At 45.1% G+C, this 20,688-nt stretch overlaps 1 protein-coding gene across 3 annotated transcripts in view; it reads right to left on the bottom strand.

Moving 5' to 3' along the window:
• LOC147426657 (protein NUCLEAR FUSION DEFECTIVE 4-like) overlaps positions 1 to 19,145 on the bottom strand; it is a 54,847-nt gene extending 35,702 nt beyond the window's left edge. The window contains exons 1-2 of one of the 3 annotated variants that reach the window (XM_086498977.1): positions 18,754 to 19,145; positions 9,529 to 10,421 (exon numbers count right to left, since the gene is read on the bottom strand). In XM_086498977.1, the coding sequence (XP_086355103.1) occupies positions 9,529 to 10,421; positions 18,754 to 19,083 (1,223 nt within the window). In that variant the 5' untranslated portion in view covers positions 19,084 to 19,145. The remainder of the gene's footprint in view (positions 1 to 9,528; positions 10,422 to 18,753) is intronic. The other 2 variants (XM_086498979.1, XM_086498976.1) reach the window with 2 other exon arrangements.
• Between the last annotated feature and the right edge of the window lie 1,543 nt (positions 19,146 to 20,688).

The following is a 20,688-nucleotide window of genomic DNA, read 5'->3' as shown; positions in this document are numbered from 1 at the left end:
TAGATTGATGCACAGACTGCAGGAGATGGGGAATCATGGCTCTTTACAAGTCAGTAGTGGAGCATGTACGCACTCTAGAGGGGATTTCTGATTTGGTTCACTCCACTATTGGGGTGAAACAGGACTGCCCACTATCTCCTACACTATTTGGCATGTATGTGGATGAGTTTGCTAACTACATTGAGAGGGATGGTGATAGAGGAGCATGGTTGGCAGGGACATGGATCCCACTATTGTTATATGCTCATGATATTGTGTTGATTTCTGACTCCCCGAAGGGGATGCAACGCCATTTGGACACATTTGCCCACGATAGTGGATTGTCTTTTAACCTGGGGAAAACCAAGGTTATGGTGTTTAACACCACACGATATTGGGTCAGGAGATCAGCATCCACTTTTACATATGGCGAGGAGACGGTGGAGTATAAAGATGCATATACCTATCTTGGAGTAGCCTTCAATGAACCGGTGTTTTCATTGAGGAGAGCGGCAGAAACTAGATTGACGAGAGCTTATGCAACCTTAGGAAAACCGGAGAAGATGTGTTGGCAGTTTCAGTTTTAGGAACCTCGAACAAAGCTGGGGCTATTTGACACTCTTGTGGCTTCAGATATGCTTTATGGGGTTCAGATTTGGGAACCCTCCGTGGACCACCATGGCAGATCTGGTAGCGCTGATGGTTGGAGATGTATGGAGAGTCCTCTAGTCTCTATGATCTCTCGGATGATTCAGGCTAAGGCCTACGTGCCACATGAGATCATTTGAGCCGAGCTAGCTGCCCCCCCTCTCGTGGTAGAGGCCCTTACTAGATCAATATCCTTCATGCATAATTAATGGGACCTTCCCAGAGGCTCGGCTAGCCCTTGGGCCTTGAGTCATCTTGACAGCTAGCGCTACAAGGGAACACAGCATGCTGGTATGGGCACATGAGATCATGGTTTCAGTCACATGGCTTCTACATGGATATACTGCCTCGGTTCCAATACTCCTTGGATGCACCCTCTCTATCTCTCACACGGACAAAGACCACTAGACTCATACGTCAGGATTTGATTCACCTAGATACCAGAGCACATGGGTACAGCCGACACAAGAGTTGGCTACCAAGATGGCTTTCTATAGAGAGCATCGTCTCCAACTAACAGAAGACGGATATGTGATCAGACCGGCCCATATGGACACTCATTTATCCTATGGGATACGATGTGCTATTGGTCAGATGCGCACATCATCACATCAGCTAGAGATTGAGACTGGCAGATTTAGGAGAATACCAACAAAGGCCAGGATATGCCAGTTGTCATATAGAGCAAGAGACAAAGTTACATCACATTTGTCATTGTCAGGTATATTGTGAGATACGAGGCTGCTTTCATTGTCTATTCAAAGAGGGCTTTGGACCATTGGCTAGAGTCATGAGATATCACGATCATAGATGCCTCGGGTTGTTTTTGCTAGAGCTGCACACACACACACACACACACAGTCTCTTTCGGAGATCACGCAATGGGAGACATTCACAGAGGGAGATTACTGACTTCTTTAGAGCAAGGACTCAGCAACTACATGAGCATGCTTCACAGCACACTTCAGAGCCCACTTATACCAAAGGTATATTAGTTGACAGAGCCATTGAGCTTGAGAGAGCTAGAGCCCACGTCTACGACGGCGACCACGACATCAACGGAGGCTCCATCAGAGGATCAAGACTATTCTAGCACGACATGGGAGATGGTCAGTACGACTATTTACAGAGGCGGACATTGACGAAGCTCTTCAACGGCCGATGCAGTACTTTCTCGGACAACACCCGATGTCGGGCATCCTCGGGCACTGATGATGATGATGATAATGATGATTTTAGTCTTTCACTTTACTTCACTTCAATTTTTATTTTTGCACCTAGACATTGGATTAGATCCACCAAGATTGTATCAGTTTGGTCTCATAAGTCATTTTGGCCTTTTGAAGACGTTTAATGTAACGTTTTGTACTGTTGTTATTTTGTTACTCTGACTTTGTATCAGATCCACCACCTTGTAACTTTCTGGTCTCATAGGTCACTATGGCCTTTTGAAGACGTTAATATAACATTTCATTTCTCTCTCTCTCTCTCTCTCTCTCTCTCTCTCTCTCTCTCTCTCTCTCTCTCTCTCTCTCTCTCTCTCTCTCTCTCTCTCTCGTGCACGCAACACCTTCTCAGTCCCACGTCTGCCCCTCAGCCCCGCCAGTAGCTCTCTCTCTCCCCTGCGCGCCAGTAAAAACACACAGCAGCCCTTATTTCTGGAAAAAAAAACACACAGCAGCCCTGTTTTTTTGAGCCCCCTTAGGGTATGTGGGCACCCTGTGGGGGCTAAGAGGCCAAGGCCCAAAAAAAATCAGACCCACAGTACAGAATCATCCACCCACATGACTTTCTCTGCTGCTGTGAAGATGGGAGGACCACCAATCCCACCACCCCTATCAAAACCATCACAATGGGAAACCTACGTGCTTCAAGAACTCAAACCTACAAACCGAGCTTACCCTAATGAAAGCAGACATAGCTACGAAAGATGAGAAAATCTTGCGGTTAGAAGCACAGCTACAACTCAAAGGACAGCAAGAACATACACACAAGGAAGAGAACAATGAGGCAAACATGAATTCAGCGCCTACACAGGTAACCCAATCAAAAGTTATCTCAGAAATGCAAGAAAGAGACCAAGTGCAGGCAAATAAAAGAGTTATCAAGATTGGTGGTATGTTGGATGATTGGATCCAAGTTGTCATAGAAGAGGACGAATACATGACAGAAACAACCATATGGAAGCACAAGTTAGGAAAAGCAATGCCTTTTGTGGACCTTGGAGATCCAATCTACGTGGAGGTCAAAGGGAAGCAAGCAGCAGTACATTATGATACTATGGAGGAGAAGATAGTTGTGATGAAGCAAACAAAATCACTACAAGGCACTAAGGTGTGGATTTCAGATGAACTCACCCCTTTGCAGCTTAAGGATCGAGCCAGTGAATTAGCAAAAGTACGTGAAGCAAGGAAAGAAGGCAAATGGGCAGTATATAGAGCAGGAAAAGCACTCATTAAAGAATTCAAGAACCCCACGCCCCCAAAGTAGAGATTATCTCTCCTTATATATATTTTGATGTAAATTCATGGATTATCACCCCTTATGTAAAACTAAGCTTTTATGAGTCATAAAAGCCTAGAAGCACTGTATAACAGTAAGCTCATGACCACGGAGCTCTGAGCTACTGTGAATTTTGGTTTTTTTTCCCTTACCTGATGAACTAGACCCCATAGAAGATGGATGTATCTGTTTTGTCCTATAGGTCGAGTTCGGCCTCCTAAAGGACGTTAATAGATCTTTCATTTCATTTCATTTCTCTCTCTCTCTGTGCTTCAGCCCCTGCAGCGCGACCTGCTCTACCCCCACGTTATAAGCCAGCCAGCGTCTGTGGCGGGCAGGTCTGGCGCGAGGCTGAAGGTCTCTGGCGGGCTGAGCGCGAGGCTGTGACAGGTTTCATGCGTTAGGGGCAAGCAGCACAGTGACTCTCTCTCTCTCTCTCTACACACTCAGTTCGAGCAGTGTGCAACATTCTGTGGGCAACGTGCAACATTCCACAGGGCAGCGCTACCTATGCATTAGGGTTTTGGGCGAGAGAGGTGGAGCAAGCAGGAGCTCGCGCGAAGGGCAGGCAGCAGAAGAAGTCCTACGCGTAGCATGTCCTAGCAACCCTACGCGTAGCAAGTCCCAGCATACACGCGCCCTTCACCTACGCGTAGGAAGTCCCAGCCTTAGAGAAAATTTTAAGCCTTAAGGTAAAAAGCCTTAAGATAAAATATTTTAAGTTTGTCCTATTCTCCCTAGTACCCTACCCCACATTTGGGGCTCGGGTTCGATGGATCCGCCTACCGAAGGGGAAGGGCCGGGGGTAGATAGCTACACCACCCCAAAAAAAACAACAGCTACATTTAAGCAAAGAAACAGAGATACTGTACTATCACCAAGATCATTACAAGTGGGGAAAACGTCCACGATACATGATGAACTAATGATGGAGAAGGTCCAGATGATGCTCAAATCAGAACTAAACTACATGAGAGATGACATCAGGAAGGAAATGCACGCGAGCGCTGAGAGCTACAGGAACTCCATGTATGGAGACATGATGAGAGAACTAAGGAGAGAGATCCGGGGGATACAAAATGAGGAGATTCAGATCTTGAAAACGGAAGTACGAAACCTAATCAAAGCCGAAGTAAATGTAACAGAATGCGTTATGCAAAAGAAACTCGATGAGGCAGTAGCAAGTTTTGAAGCATGGAGAACAAATATGGAAAAGCACATGAAGATGCAATAATTGAGGAGCTAAAAGGAGAACTTGCGGCTTGCAAATCTGCAACTAAGGAGAAGGGAGACGACCAACCTTCGGTGTTGAAGGAGCTCGAGGACATGAAAGATCAAATGAAAACTCTACGGGAAGGAAATGAACAGAAATCGAAAACGGCATCTTCATGGGCGGAACGTCTTTTTAAGACACAAGAAAAGGTTGATGAAGCACAGAAATGGATTGAGGATGCGAAGAAAGGGAAGGCCCAGATGCTCGAGACCACACCTACTTCTACCATTATTAATATGACCATTGAGGAAGAGCAGAAAAGGAAGAATCGGGCTCTGCATGTGCAGGTCACAGGAGTCAAAGACAGAGAGAATGTAGATGAAGAAGTGAAGGAACTACTACAACGCATGGGCATCACAGAGCCTACTCACACAAGTGCATGGAGAGTGGGCAAGAAAGGAATCGATGAGAAGGGAAACGTAAAGGACCGGGCACTTATTCTCCACTTCCCGAATATAGAAATAAGGAAAGAATTTCTAAAGAAGAGGCCAACTCTTAAGAAAACCGGTATTTTCCTAGGAGATGACCTTACATTGGCACAAGTGGCACACATGCAAGAGTTGATGCCAGAGATCAGGGCAACAAGAGAAAAGGGGAAAATCGCCTTTTATAGAGGAGGGAAAGTAGTGGTTCTGGAAAAACGCTCAGCATGACAGTGCGAGACCTATGGGGCGACGCTCCAGATAGCGGCGTGGAATTGTAATGGGTCATATAGGCTAGATGTAGGTGCCTTTGAAGACAGCTTTAGGGACAGAGACATAGTTTTCTACTCAGAGACACACCAGATACCGGGACAGCGTATGCCACATGTGAAGGGTTATTTATGGGAAACAGCTGGTCGACCAGACAAGAGATCTCTACAGGGTAGCCGGGGGTCAGGAGGAGTAGGCTGTAGCAGTCTTATTTAAAGAGGAGCTGAAACCACTACTACAGATTATCAGGAAAGATGAGCGAGCAAGGTATATGTGGGTGAGAATGAGAGCCGAGACAGGTAGATTTCTATATATCGCTATATGCTACTTCCCTCCAAGTACCTCAGTCTACTCCTCACCTAAAGGACAGTCCCCTTTCTCCATATTGAATAATGACATATGGGAGTTCTCTAGAGATGGAGACATAGTTCTCTTAGGAGACTTTAATGCCAGAACGGCCAACTCTCAAGCAGTATTCTATGATACTTCTGAGGAAATGCTAAGAGAAGTGGATTTATCACAAAGGGGGCTTACTAGAAACTCACAATATAAAGAACACACTGAATATGGGAGACATCTCATGGAGATGGCAACCATACATGGTTTGGCCATAATTAATGGTCTAGAGAATTTCCCGTTATCTGGGGGATTCACATGCTTCCCACACAGGCATGGGGCCAGTACAGTGGATTATGTCATGACTTCACCAAGCTTTATTTCTAGTATCAAGGACTTTAAGGTGGGACCCAGACCGGTTGGGATTGCAGAGGATCATGCTCTCTTGACCTTATCAATCTCCTTCCAATACAATGCCTCTCAAGTACAAAGGAAGAAGACACACACAAGATATACTTTCACGCCAGAAACTGATTCAGTCTATGTGGAAAAGATCTATAATAGGATGCGGGCAGCCGAGCCAGTATATACTGTAGAGGAGATTACTTCTCAGTTAAGAGAGATACTACATGGAGCAACACAAGAGGCATACCCACATACTCAACCTGATCAGAAGAGAGGAGCTGGGAACATGCCTCAAAACAGTTGGTATGACGAGGAATGCAGAGAGACGAGAATCCAAGTCCAAAAAGAGCTTACACTTGGGATCATCACATATAAGCAGTCTCGGATTGCTCTTCAGCGTATAGTACGTCGCAAGAAAAGGACATTTTTAGCCAAACTAGAGAAGGATTTATATAAGCTCTTCTTGAGTCAGGACTCACATGAGGCATGGCGCTTATTTCAAGAGCACTCACCGCCTCCGACGATTACTTCTCCTGAGATCTGGGGTCAATATGTAACATCATTATACATGGTATCTGGACAGCCTCCATTACCAGATCCGCTAGAGCCATGCCCTGCTGCTAGTACTTTCTTTACTACAGAAATGGTGGAAAAAGCCATTGATAAGATGAAGACAAGAAGAGCATATGATCATGAAGGTTTAGTAGCAGAACATCTGATCCATGCCAGGGATCTACTTTCAGAAGTCCTTGCTCGGCTATTGAATCGGGTCATGTGTGAAGGATTACCTGAATCTTGGAAATTATCTACTATCGTACCTATTTTCAAGTCAGGGGATCCTATGATACCCGGGAACTACCGCACCATTATGGTAGGACACACTTTGACCCGACTGTACGCATCCATTCTTGAACAAAAATTGAGTAGATGGGCAGAGAATGAGGGCATAAGAGCAACAGGACAAGCTGGATTCAGAAGGGGTTATTCCACTTTAGATCATATTCTTACGCTCAGAGCCATTATTGAGGAAGGAAGAGCAAACGGGAGAAGGATGTATTGTTGCTTTGTGGATTTTCGGAAAGCTTTTGATACAGTACCAAGGGCCAGATTGATGCGCAGGATGCAAGAGTTAGGGGTCCCCAAAGAGATTATTTGGGGGATCATGGCCTTATACGGGTCAGTAACTGGTTATGTACGTACTCCAGAAGGGGATTCCGACATTGTTCATTCCACCATTGGAGTAAAGCAGGGATGCCCACTGTCCCCTACTTTATTTGGTATGTACATAGATGAGGTATCAGATTACATTGATAGAGAGGGTGACAGAGGGGCTCAACTTGCAGGGTCATGGATCCCTTTGTTGTTGTATGCAGATGATATTGTATTGATAGCAGAATCACCAAATGGAATGCAGAGGCAGCTAGATGCATTACATAAATTCGCAGAGGACAGTGGCCTATCGGTAAACTTGGGTAAAACCAAAGTTATGGTGTTTAAACTTTAACACCACACCGCAGTGGGTCAGGAGATCGGCACCTACATTTGCATATGGCCAGGATACAATAGAGTACACAGATGCATACACATACCTTGGGGTGGTATTTGCAGGACCGAAGTTTACTCTTAAGAAAGCAGCGGATGCTAGATTATCCAGAGCCTCTGCGGCCTTGGGAGGGTTGGAGAGGATGTGTTCACAAGTGCAGTTTCAGGAACCACGAACAAAACTTTGGCTCTTTGATACTGTGGTGGCTTCGGCTATGCTTTATGGGGTCTAGATTTGGGGACCATCTGTGGATCAGGATAATTGGAAGTCAATGGAGAGACCTTTGGTATCTATGATTTCCCGAATGATTAGAGCCAAGGCCTCCGTACCACACGCGATTACCCGAGCGGAACTAGCGGCCCCTCCGATAGAAATTGAAGCTCTTACCCGATCAGTGTCCTTTATACATGGTTTGTGGGATACAAATAATTGCCGATATACTAGATTGGCCCTCAAATCCTCTCAACAATTAGCAATGAAAGGGGATACGTCATGCTGGTATGCGCAACTGTCCTCGTGGTTTCGGAGACACGGGTTCAGTATGGAAAGATTACCCCCCTTCCAATACTCTCTTGAGGCCCCATCACTGGCAATTACACGAACGGAGATTAATAAAATCATCCGACAGGATCTTATACAGTTGGATACTAAGAGGACATGAGTAGACCCTACACAAGAATTGGGCACGAAGATGGCCGACTACAAAGAAAACTTCCTACAACTATCTAAAGATGGATTTGTGATTCGCCCGAGTTACATGGATACCCACCTGTCTCATGGTTTGAAATGTGCTATTGGTCAGATTCATACATCCTCACACCAGTTGGAAATTGAATTTGGCAGATTTAGGGGAATCCCACCTGAGAGCAGAATTTGCAAGTTATGCGGAATGGAGCCGGAGACAAAATTTACACTATATATGCCACTGCACAGTATACTATGAGATACGGGGGCGTTTTCATTGCCTCTTTAAAGAAGGCTTTGGACCTCTAGATAGAATCATGCAATACCAAGATCAAAGATGCTTAGGCTTGTACCTACTGGAACTACATCGGCACAGGGATAATCTAATGAGAAGACAAAGAGCACTACAGCCTCAGAGGCCGATCACAGATTTCTTCGGATCGAGAGAAGCAGGAGTGGAAGGAGAAGCAAGAGGCCAACAGCCAGCACAAAGGAGTACCCACAGTCATACCAAAGGCACGCTAATTGACAGAGCAACTGAGCTTAGGAAATCGAGACGACCACGACCAAGATGCAGAAGCACACTTCACCGGAGGAGACTACAACAAAGGATTAGAAGCATTCTAGCCAGACACCTAGAATGCTCCTAAGAAGTTTATTTAATACTTTGTATTTAGTTTTTCACATTTATTTTCACACTTTTCACACTTAGTACTTTAGTACTAAGGTACCCAGACATTGTAACAGATTCACCACTTTTGTATCAGTTTGGTCTCATAGGTCATTCTGGCCTTTTGAAGACGTTAATATAACATTTCATTTCATTTCTCTCTCTCTCTCTCTCAAGTGTGGTAGATTGGTTATGCCATTTCCCTCTTGAATAACAGGTCTTGAGTTCAACTCCTTGTCGGCTAGATCTTTAAGATCTCTTGGGATAGTTTCCTACGACGTTAAAACTCTCTTCTTCTCGATGTGTGTGGGTGTGTGTGTGTGCTAATAAAAAGAGGAAAATGGTATAACCTTTCTATCACCCTAGTGTGGTAGATTGGTTATGCCATTTTCCTCTTGAATAACAGTCTTGAGTTCAACTCCTCGTCGGCTAGATCTTTAAGGTCTCTTGGGATAGTTTCCTACGACGTTAAAACTCTCTTCTTCTTCTTCTTCTTCTTCTTCTTCTTCTCTCTCTCTCTCTCTCTCTCTCTCTCTCTCTCTCTCTCTCTCTCTCTCTCTCTCTCTCTCTCTCTCTCTCTCAAACACACACACACACAAGCACGTGCATCTTACCAGCCAACATATACCATCTTGGCAAGGACCGAACATACACTCCTTAATAGAGAGACAGAGAGTGCACATTCGATGCATAAAATATAATAAATAGCAAAGACGAGAGAAGTCAAAGAGCTTAACACAAATATATCAATTTTCAGCAAACACTTAGCAAGTATTGCTACAGATTAAATGCTTACCTGGTTGACAATTCTGAAAAATATCCGCCTGCAAGACGACCAGTAAAGTTCCATATGTTGGTCATAGAGACAAACACTTGGGTGTTCTCATAACCTAGAGACTGTCCCATTTGGCCTAAATTGTTGAATGCAGTTGTTCCCGACCCCAAGCTGAAAAACATACAGAGAACAAGCAACCAGAAGTTGATGCTTCCATAAGCCTTTCGAAGTGTCATATCAGCTGCTGCCAGTTCAAGCTTGCTGAGGCCTTTGGCTGCTGTCTGCTCCACAAACGTCTTCTCTTCTCTGATTTCTGTTAGAGACATGAAGCATGCAGCCACATAAGTGGGTGTGGGCTTACTAGTGACCCCGTTCTCTGATCCATCAACTCTGCTCTCCAGAAGAGGATCTTTCAGGCTGCCATCATCCTCGGTTCGCTTCCTTGACAAGTGATCGGCAATCTTGGGGATAGGAAGTGGAAGTAGCAAAATGAGAAGCAACACAACAGTGAAAATGACATTGACGGTATTGCTCACACTCGAGAAATCTTGGACCAAGGTCACACTCAACATGTATGCAGCTAATAACAAGGCAGCTGCATACAACAGCCTAAAGATGACATCATCATCCTCATTTTGTAGAAGCTCTGCATGACTTAGAGGCCCTATCACAATAATCAATGGAATCATCACAAGGGCTGGTCCTAGTGCCAGCATCAGAATGAAGCTAGTCTCGTCAGGACTCAGAAAGCTTGCATAAATTTGATTAAAGATCGCACCACATAACCCCTTAAATCCTTTGAGGATTCCAACTGCAGTAGCTCTGTTTGAAGGAAAGTTTGGTATACAAGCAAGAAGTGCTGCGGTATCAAGGTAAGTGCAGCCATTTGTACCAATAAAGATAAGAATGCACACCTGAATAACAAAAAAGACAGAAAATCAGATGAGATTTTGCAAAGTAGGAAGCTGTTTACATGCCTACACATGAGACAATATACTCCATACACCTGTTATACAAATTGTACAAAGTGAGACTTTCCTGTGGGCCTTTTGGATCAGCAAATGCACCATAATCTATTCCAAAAACCACTTAATGAATCTTAACTTAATGAAATGGCCCCTAACAACTTGGTCCAAGGTTTAAGCTTGAGTTTCACGACCAAAAGGTTGTGAGTTCAAAATAACTCACATCAACATTCACATTGTGTGTTTACGAGGACTCTTTGTATTGACCTAGAAACACTTAGCAACTTCTCCCCTAAAGTAATTCGCTCACAAGAGGAGGATCCTATTATGATCCTCAAAAAATGAGCTCAGACTACCAGTTAGTAGTCATAAGACCTATGCATGGCTCATGGGACAAGGTCCTACCACAATACACAGCTAAAAGGTGGGAAACCCCTATGCATGGCTCGAAATACATGGCTCTACCATGGTAGACGTCTAACAATGGGGGAAACCCCCACACCCAACCGTGTGGGACTTTTTTTTTCTTTTCTATTTTTTTCATAGTTACCCGGAACGCGGAACGCGGAACGCGGAACGGGAACGGGCCTCCTTGTGGAACGGGGGAACGGCAAGGGGTCCGGAACGGGAACGGCGCAGAATGGGAGGCATAAAAAACACCCATAACTGAAATTTTTAGTGTTTATGTGTTTGATTACAAGTAGTATTGGAGTCCTTTGACTCTAATACCCACAAAAACACGATTTGAAGACCATTCAACCTTATTATGACTTGATTGTGATGTGCGGCGCCGCGGTCTGTTGTGTACATACAATGTACACAACAGACACAATGCCCATACACAATAACACATGCAAGTACAGATTAGAGCTCTCAAATAATTGCAAGGGGTAGAAGAAAAGGAGATGGATTGTCCGAGAAATAGAGAGAGAGCTTGATCCTTGAGGGTTTGAGAGAGAGGGCTTAAGCAGCGTGGTCTTTGTATAGTATTAATGGAGTATGCATACTCACAACAGCCAACGCATGAAAGGCAACATATGAGACATGTTCAGTGGGCCGTGAGAAAAAATGAATCGTATTGTCACACATCTAGGGTCATCGCTTTTGATAGAACCAAACTAAATTGGGAACTGTGCAAGATAAGATATAGTACAAAAATTGCTCCCACAGGCGCCCTCCCAAGAAACAAACCCAGGACAAGGAGCTTGGAAAGCAAAGGACTACTTTGCATCTCTAGATCAATAATTCCCAGGCCTCCCTCCTCTCAATGCATAATAAGAGTGCACCAGTGGATTGTAGGCCTCATCTCTAGAGCCAGCGAAACCACCCCAAAAAAGATGTGCGTACTAAGCGCGACAACCGGGACATAACTCTATGGTGTAGAGTCAAACGGGAGGTAGCAAATAAGTTGTCACAAGAACATGATTAACAATCAAAGCTCTGCCATTCAATGACAAATGCATAGAAGGCCAATGGAAAAGCTTCCTCCTGATGGTATTCAAGACTGGCTCAAACAATTGCTCAAGTAATACATCAATACCCACATAAAAACCAAATTATTTGCGAGCACATCGTACTAACCACGTAAAATGATCATGTGCTCCGCACTAACAGTCCTCAACTCCCACTAGAAACCAAATTATTTGCAAGTACATCGTACTAACCATGTGAAATGATCTTGTGCTCCGCACTAACAATCCTCAACTCGCACGAAAAAATTAAAGGACTTGTGCCAATTGATGAGAGTACCACTAACCAAGCAAAAGGTAGTATGAGGTGTGCATAATTTGTCCATCAGTATATGTGAAGCATATTGAGTAAACAAGAGGGTATCATCCACATACTCTTGATCTAGTAAATCAGGTGGCCCTTGCAAGCCTCAAGGGCATACGAAGACCAAATAACTGAGTAGTCTGGCCCTTAAGTAGAGGGACACGGCCTCAACAACGAATAAAAATTTGCGTAGCCAGCTAGCATCCCTTACACACAGAGCAAGTCAAATGAAGTCTGTAAGGTGCAGCGGAATGATTGTTTGCGCTTTGCTCAAGATGAGTGCTTTGAACTGTGCTCAAGGTTCCTTTTGTTCTTATGGTAGGTAGAGCCTTCCGTTCTTAATGAGAGAATGCTATGATCACAAACAAAGTGCATGGACACTGTGCGTGCAAGTGTATGAGACTGAGAGATAGAGAAAGAAGCGAGATACGACACCAGAGACGTAAAACCCTCCTCCGAAGGCCCCACTCTCGTCGGCGAGAGTGGTCTACTTATGATTGCACAATCTGGTACAAATGGTATGTATGGGACTGATGCAAGTCTAGGCTATGTCGACGATGACGACGGTGATGGCGAAGTCGACTTAAGGGCTGAAATCTGCAAATCTTTATCTGCTGAATTCTGTCTCTATGTCGACGACGATGTCAATGACGACGATGCGACGACGACGCGCTGAAAACGCAGGTGCTGAAATCTGCGTTTTCCGGGCTGAAACTGCAAACTTCGATGGATCCCACCGTGCGGTGAGGAACTACTGCGGGAAGGTGAGATCTACGAGGTTCGAGACTTGTTCTGCGAGGATGAAAACTGAAAACACTGGTCCTATGGCTGATTCTGTCACGATGATCTACAAAAACGCTGATGTTGTTCCGCAAACCAAAAACGCTAGGGCTGAAAACTGACCTTGCAAGGAAATCTGCTAACGCTAGGGCTGATCTGTTGTTGCTGTGCAAATCTGCTAACGCTAGGGCTGATCTGTTGTGTTTCTGTCGTCAGGCTGTCCTTGATGAAAGACGCTGGGCTGATCTTGGGTCTATGGCTGAAAACGTAAGGTTTTACCGCCGATGGGGGTCTTGTTGAGAAGGTGCTTGTTGAACGCGAAGTTACTGCTGCCTCTTCTGCCAGAAAGTGCTAGCGCTAGGTTTCTATATATACAAACTTAGTAAATTTTCCCTACCTACTTTCCAACAAAAGTCACTGTAAAAATGCTCCCGATGGGTTCTGATGGAAATCTGATGATCATGTTGTGTGCAACCGGAGAATATGCATCTAATCTAAGTGTCTGGACATGCACGGTCTGCGAACAAACTCACAAAAGTGCCAGATCACTTCCTATTCTAGACTGACTTGATTGACTGAACCCTGGTCATGCTGTAGCTTGTCCACAGACACATAGGGTTGGATGTGTCACGTGACAAAATCATCATCTACAGACCCTGGCATGGCAGCACACTTAGCTCCAGCCCAGAACTCACAGGTACAGTGGAGGTGTCGAGGCTCAAGTGTGCAAGGACGGTGTAGACATGCTTTGCGTGAACTAAGTCACGACCATGCCAAGAAGATGATGATGTGATGTCCGACAGCTGGATCTAACCACACATATGTACCACCATAAGGAGCCGCCAACGGCTAACAAATATCTGGTCTAGCTAAATCTATCTCCAAACTGTGGCAGTGGTGGCCCGGCCATGGTGTGGACCAAACCACCACCCATATCCCTCCCACGTGTCACAGCCCAAGGGAGAGTCCGTCTAATGCGAACTCCAACCCAATTGTATTGTCCGTCCACTGTGAACTCCAACCCAATTGTACTAATTGCCTGTCTCATGCCAGTGACGCTGTAGCCCTGCTACTACAGGTTGCCCGCCACAAGACCACTCACCGTCCCAATGAGAGAAACATTGAAACTAGAAAGAACACTGAACTAGCAGAAAGATGTAGCTCCATATGAAGAAGTTGATGTTTGGAGAAGATACTGAGTTTCGAGGAGGAAGAGACAAATGTAGATAGTTGCAGAACATAATGAAGTATGAACAGCCCTGCCACAATGAGATAAGCTAGGAAACAATTGGGAGGTGAATTGCACAATCTAGTCTACTGCCACAATGAGATAAATTGTACAAAAAGCAAGAAACTGAAGAAGACCCAAGACTGAACAAAATCCAAGGAAGGCACAAAAGCTAGTGGAAATGCAGCCAAAAGAAGGAGGGGTCCGGTGGCTACCAAGAGTCGTCAAAATGTGAAAAAAAAAAAAAGAGATAAGAGGCTAGGGGTAGGTAGGGGCTAGAGGGAGGAGTTGGGTAAGGGCTAAAAAGATACACTTCCCTGAAGCGGTGAAAATAGAGACAACCTTGAAATTCTGCCAACTATGAGGTCAAAGTTTCGAGCCTTTGCCAATAATTACTCTAGAACTTGCGTAAATTTGCCGATTTTTCAAGGAACCTCAAAATCTAACCTAGATTTTGGAATTTAAGCTGGTGGAATACACTGACCCCGATTTTTTCCTAACATTGCCTAACAGGAAGCGAGGGTGAGGGGGGATGGGGAGGGGAAGGGGAAGGGAGGTTGGGTAGGGGTGAAGTGGATTGGGTAGGGGCGAGGGAATTAGAGAGGGGAGGGAGGGTAGGGGCGAGGGAATTAGAGAAGGGAGGGTAGGGGCGAGGTCAATAGGGTAGGGGCCATAGGGGATTGGGTAGGCGCAAGAAGGGAGGGTAGGGGCGAGAGGGGATTGGGTAGGGGTGAGAAGGGAGGGTAGGGGCGAGGGGGATTGGGTAGGGGCAACTGTAGGAGGGTAGGGGCGAGGAGGTAGGGTAGGGGCGAGTGTAGGAGGGTAGGGGTGAATGTAGGTTGGGTAGGGACGAGGGGGGACTAGGTTTAGGGTAGGGGAGAATGTAGGAGGGTAGGGGCGAGGGGGGAAGGTAGGGAGAGTACAACTCACGTTGGGTCCAGATCTTCTAGCTCTGCGTCCAGATGCCCGAAAGAATGGCTCTAGGGGCACTTATAAAGAGTACAAGGGATGCTCAAAGCAGAGCCCCAAAAGCATCAGGTCAAAAGCACTTATTCCTAACATCAACTGGTCTCAAAAAGCGCAGGCGGAAACTGCCAAATCTGCCGAGCGTAAAAGTCGGAAATCCATACAATCTGCCACGTCAGCAGACCAGCGGAAATTGCGAAAATTCCATACAGATTCACACGTGGCATCAACAGTATATAGCGCGGACATCTGTACAACTGGGCACTTCATCAATGCACAAGGTTCTTTGATCTGCTAGGGGACCTTTTTATATTTTAGGCCACTCGGAGAGAACCTGTAAGTTAGCAAACTTCGTAACTTCTTAATCTTCTTCTAGGTTTCACGCCCCTCGGCCGAAATCTACAAAACACAGTCAAGTTAGTTTCAGACCCGAAGGTCACTTAGATGGCCTAGCATCATGTAGATGACTTAGATGCAGATACTTCACAGAACTCCAGCTTTGACCAAGAGATTGGCATGAACCACCTTCCTAGGGAGAGTGAATCTGGGGCAGGCGGCAGGCCAAACGAACGCATTAAACCGATGCATCTATGACCTCGGCACATAAACCCTACCCCTAAAACCCGTCACAGATGGTGGGCTACAACTCGTGCCATGGTCGTTATGTGCAGTTGGCTTTACAAGGTTTAGTTGCTCTTTCAAAGCACCCAGCCTCCATTGGCACCTGTTTAAGTAGTGGTTTCCCTTCGTAAGCGTTCTTGTGTCGATCTTGTCTTTCCCTCGAAGGAGGGAGCTCTTTGGCAATGAGGGAATTGGAGGGAGCCCCCATGGCATAGTTGATATCGGATCCTAGCAAGTGGATGTGGTCCTTTAACCAAACTAATGCGGAGCCGGTCAACTTCGAGTACACTATTCACATCAAGTGATGGTTTCTCCCGAGGCATCGGCCCTCCCACTCGTCATCCTCCCCAGTTGATGCATTGATTAAGGGAGCACCTCTCCCAAGCTTTTCTTTTGTGGTTTTGGTCTTGCATTTAGAGTCTCAAAGTCAAATAACTGATATCTTATTTCAAGTGGATGATGGCACATGCGGGACTAGCTGGTGCCACTAGGGCTGCGCATGTTGACCATGACCCGGATGTCGGCGTTGTGATACACAAGAGGAATAGTCGATATGCCACTGCTTTTGGATATGTCCATATACAAAGCCGGTTTGGCGAGTAGTGTGTTGTTTACTTGTCAATATTGGTCTTCACAATGGATGATGGCATGGGGCGGCACATCTGGCTACCACAATTTCTGGGGTCACACGCACTATATGAGAGACCTCGTACAAATCCGGTTTCATGCTTATGTCTTTGAGCTATAGATGCAGATCCCTCGACATACTTCCTTCTCCATCAGTTTGTTTTTCATCCACAAGACACAATCTTTGCTACAATTTGTTGCATCATGCTATGAACTATTTGAAATGCTTGTTGTGCTCATATATTGAGCTCACAGCCCGCCCCTACATTTGATACCTTGACTGATGTCTGGTCGGAGTTACTGCATACTCTTCGTAGCCAGTGGGATACTTTAATGAACTCCTCAAAGGCAACGCAAGGCCGGACAGATTCATTTCTCAGACTATGGGCGCATTCTTCAGTATTTTCCAGCTTGGATAAGGGACATAATACATGGGATCATACACCAACAACCAGTTAGCACAATTTTTCCAACAAGGTGGTGGCACTGCCCACTTTCAAAGACCTATGAAAGCTGGCACTTGCATTGGCTGCAACAAATCATTGTATGAACATGAATTCCTTCACCCTATCTTGCTCCATTGAATGCCTTTAACTTCACAAACACACCACCTTCCTTGGAATCTTAGGCTTACACATAGGTGCCAAATTATCATAAACGGGAGCTTATATGAACGCTACTCCCACTTTTGCCATTCCTTCTCATGTCACTTGTTTTAGCAGCAGCAACAATACACGTGCTACCCACTCCAGGGTGAGAAAACCAAACTATCATAAGCAGGAGCTTATGATATGAACACTACTCCAGTTTTTTCCATTCCTTCTCCTGTCACTTGTTTTAGCAGCACCAACAATACCCGTACTACCCACTCCAGGGTGAGAAAACCAACCATATCAACTGGTTGTAACACATTCTAAAGTTTCCACTCTCGGAAATCCTAGCTGCACACCACAAGTTTGCATTGTCTCAAACACATTTTTCACGCATTAGCATGAAAATCTGTAAGCAATTCAGCCATAGCTTGGAACACTGGAACACCAGCAAAATAGCCTAGGTGTCAAGAAGGTGGAGGAATGGTCACTGCATAGACCATGTTTAAATCTCATTTTGAATGGTGAACTTCTTCACTGCACAATCGTCAATTGCAGGGACAATCATATAGTGCGTGCTGAGATAACAGGGCCTCTACATGCTTGTGCACAATACCATGCATATATTGACAATTCTGACATCCAAAATTTTGGCAAGTTGGGCCGTGTCTCAAACACGTTCACTGCTCTTCCACAAGACCAACCACAAAGGTGGCAGTAGTTCCCAATTGTTGTGGTAAATTAGGTACCACTGTTACCTTGTCACCAAACCTCACTAAACATTCTTCTCAATATCAAGATATATCAGTGTTGGGAAAAGCTCAACACAGTCAACTGATGATAATGCATATATGCTGATGATGCATTTGTCATGTTGTTCGTGAGCATGTGAAAAATTTATGGCTACTTCAGTCCTTAGAACGAAACGAGAGTGATGTATCTCAATACAACTATGGTGTATCAAGTGCTTACTCCATTACCACATTCAAGTAGAAGAATGAGCATAAAGAAAGGAAGGACCACTCTCTACTCCTTGCTCTCGAGAACCTAACTAATTCTCAATACGAAATTCTGAAATGAAGAAACGATAATGAGTAGCATAATAATTCTTATCATCACTACTTGCCCTCGTGGCACTAAGATTTGAGCGCAAAGAAGCGAGCAGACCATCAAGAGACCCCCCATGTTGCTTGAATGACATTTACACTTTCAATATAAAAGCAAATGCATCTTCATTTGTGTCGCTTGATTGTGTCCAGGAAACAAGCACAAATCTATAAATTTCAATGCAGAACTAGATATCATTAAATGATTGCAACATCCTTGAGATGTCCTCTAATCTCCTTGATGCTGATTGTAGATTCTTCTTAGTCTACATTAAGCAACTTAAGCAAAATGCTGCTCTTGCTGTGCTAAGTAGCACCCTGCCTTAACACCTACATGAGGCTCTTTGTCGAATGCAAAAATAACAATGAAGATGCTAGACTCATAAAAATACGAATGTAAAGATGTACAGACATGTCAATCAATCTCAAGGGATGAATTGTGAAAGCATATTTTGCTCGAAGAAAGCATTAATCGAGCCCATATGCAAACTACATTCTTCCATCCCCCACAAAATAAAGTGTGCTATTGGCATGCATACACGTCATGAATACAAAAATACAGAGAGCACTGAGGAGGATGAAGCCCATACCAACCAAAAAGGGAGATCAGGAATGTGATGATCGGTAAGGAGCCACAGGAGTCCATAGCCACCAAGAATAAGGAGGGCACCCACAGAGAGGACAGCCCAATTGGGAAGAACTCTGCAAAGTAAGCCCGCGGCGAGGCCAACGGTGTCGCCAAGATCTTTGGCGACGGAGAGACGATTAATGTGGCGCTGATCATAGGAGAGCTCTGATTTAAGGGCGCCAGAGTACGTGCTGAAGACATAACTCAGACCAGCTGTTGCTTCAACCCAACATGCAGCAATGAGCACGGTCCACCGGCTGCGTGGCCTCCACAGAGCCTCCAAGCTCACCATGATGGCGCATACATGCAGATTTCAAAATTCGAAGTATATATGCGGAGTCCGGACACGCGCTCCACGAGAGTGTGTATCGTGTCCTTTCCCTTCCCTCAGCACTATTTATCACAGGGTCTTAAGAGCGCTTTCCCATATCATCGCTAAAGGCGCCTTTATGGAAAAGGCCTTCTAGTTTATGAAGGGCCTTCCGAAATTGCCTTGCAAGCCCATAGCACAACCAAAAGCGCTGCAATGAGGAAAAACCTGCTACGTCGATGGTCTGAACGGGTGAGGTGACCAAACACTTCTGAAAACAGTGCTAACGGTAGAATGTTGACCAGGCCAAGCCGGTCAAGTTGTGCAACTGCAAATGTAGAGGGTGGTTCGACCAACCTCCAGCCCAGCGGTCGTTTCAATGCAGGAGGCAGTTTTGACCGGTGTATGGGAAGGACGCCTTGAACTAGAGGCCCTTCCAGTGGCTTGTTTAATCTAGCTATGAGAAGGCGCTCTAATGACCCAAAGGCAGTGGCGCACTAGTTTTGGGAATCTCGAGGAGGACGAACGATGGAGAAAAGAGTCAACGCATTGACTCATGAAGCCGCCCATCGAAGACTCGAACTCGAGACCTCGTGTTTGGCAACCCAACGCCCTAACCACGCGCCCGCGTGGGGTTGCTTGTCCCCAAGGCGAAACCACTAGCTAATAAAGTGAACTTGGATAAGGGCAAAAGTAAACACGGACAAAATCGGACGAGGCCCGAGTTTGGTGGGAAATGTGCTCCACTTTAGCGTTGTAGATCCCACTGCTTACACTTCATTGAAGATCCCGTGTCGCATAGTCCTGAAGTTTCCCTTCCTTATATTTTTATACCGCTCACGTTATTAAGGTCCGTGTCACACAAGACGCCATGGCCAAACATGCCCAAATAGAGCCTCCTTGGGTGCTTGCGATGTCACACAATGCACAGACATGCATATAGTTTAAATAGGCAATGAACCCACACTAATGATGGGAATGGGATCGGGCTAGTTATGGTGGATGAAAGAGAAACATCATGCACACAAATGAGTGTGGGTTGGCTAAATTATTACTCAAGCGAATTAGGTTCGATCAATTGAGTTGTTGTTAATCCATCACAAGCTCATCATAAACAAGAGAGATGTAATGTAAAAATAGACTTAGTTTATTCATTCATGAAATGAGCTTTAAGTAGCTCTACAACCTTGCACCACTGCATATGGGATTATTCCACCTTTCCTTTCCTTGACTCATACTCCAGGACACTAGGACAAAGCTCATACCTTCTTACAATCCTTCCCTTGAGGTTCGGACTAGTAAGAAACTGAAGAAAAAACTAACATCTCTAGCACACTCCAATCCAGGAACAAAAAAGAACATCTCCAATCCAGGAGACCATCCCCAATCCAGGAGACAAACTATCTCTAATCCAAGAGACATTCACAACACCTCCCCTCAAATAGATGTATAAAAATTGAGCCCAAGCTAGTCCAAGCCATCTCCAAACAAGTACAATTGAAGCGAAAAGGCAAAAAATAAATTAAAAATCTAGAGTATATCGTCGTAGACTAGAAGGCTATTCCGCCTTCTTCTTCATCTTCATCT

The sequence above is a fragment of the Adiantum capillus-veneris genome, chromosome 24 (genome assembly GCF_014529385.1).
Source record: "Adiantum capillus-veneris isolate H3 chromosome 24, ASM1452938v2, whole genome shotgun sequence".
Lineage (NCBI taxonomy): Eukaryota > Viridiplantae > Streptophyta > Polypodiopsida > Polypodiales > Pteridaceae > Adiantum > Adiantum capillus-veneris.
The sequence above is the reverse complement of the archived record's forward strand: the minus strand, read 5'-3'. Positions and strand labels throughout refer to the sequence as shown.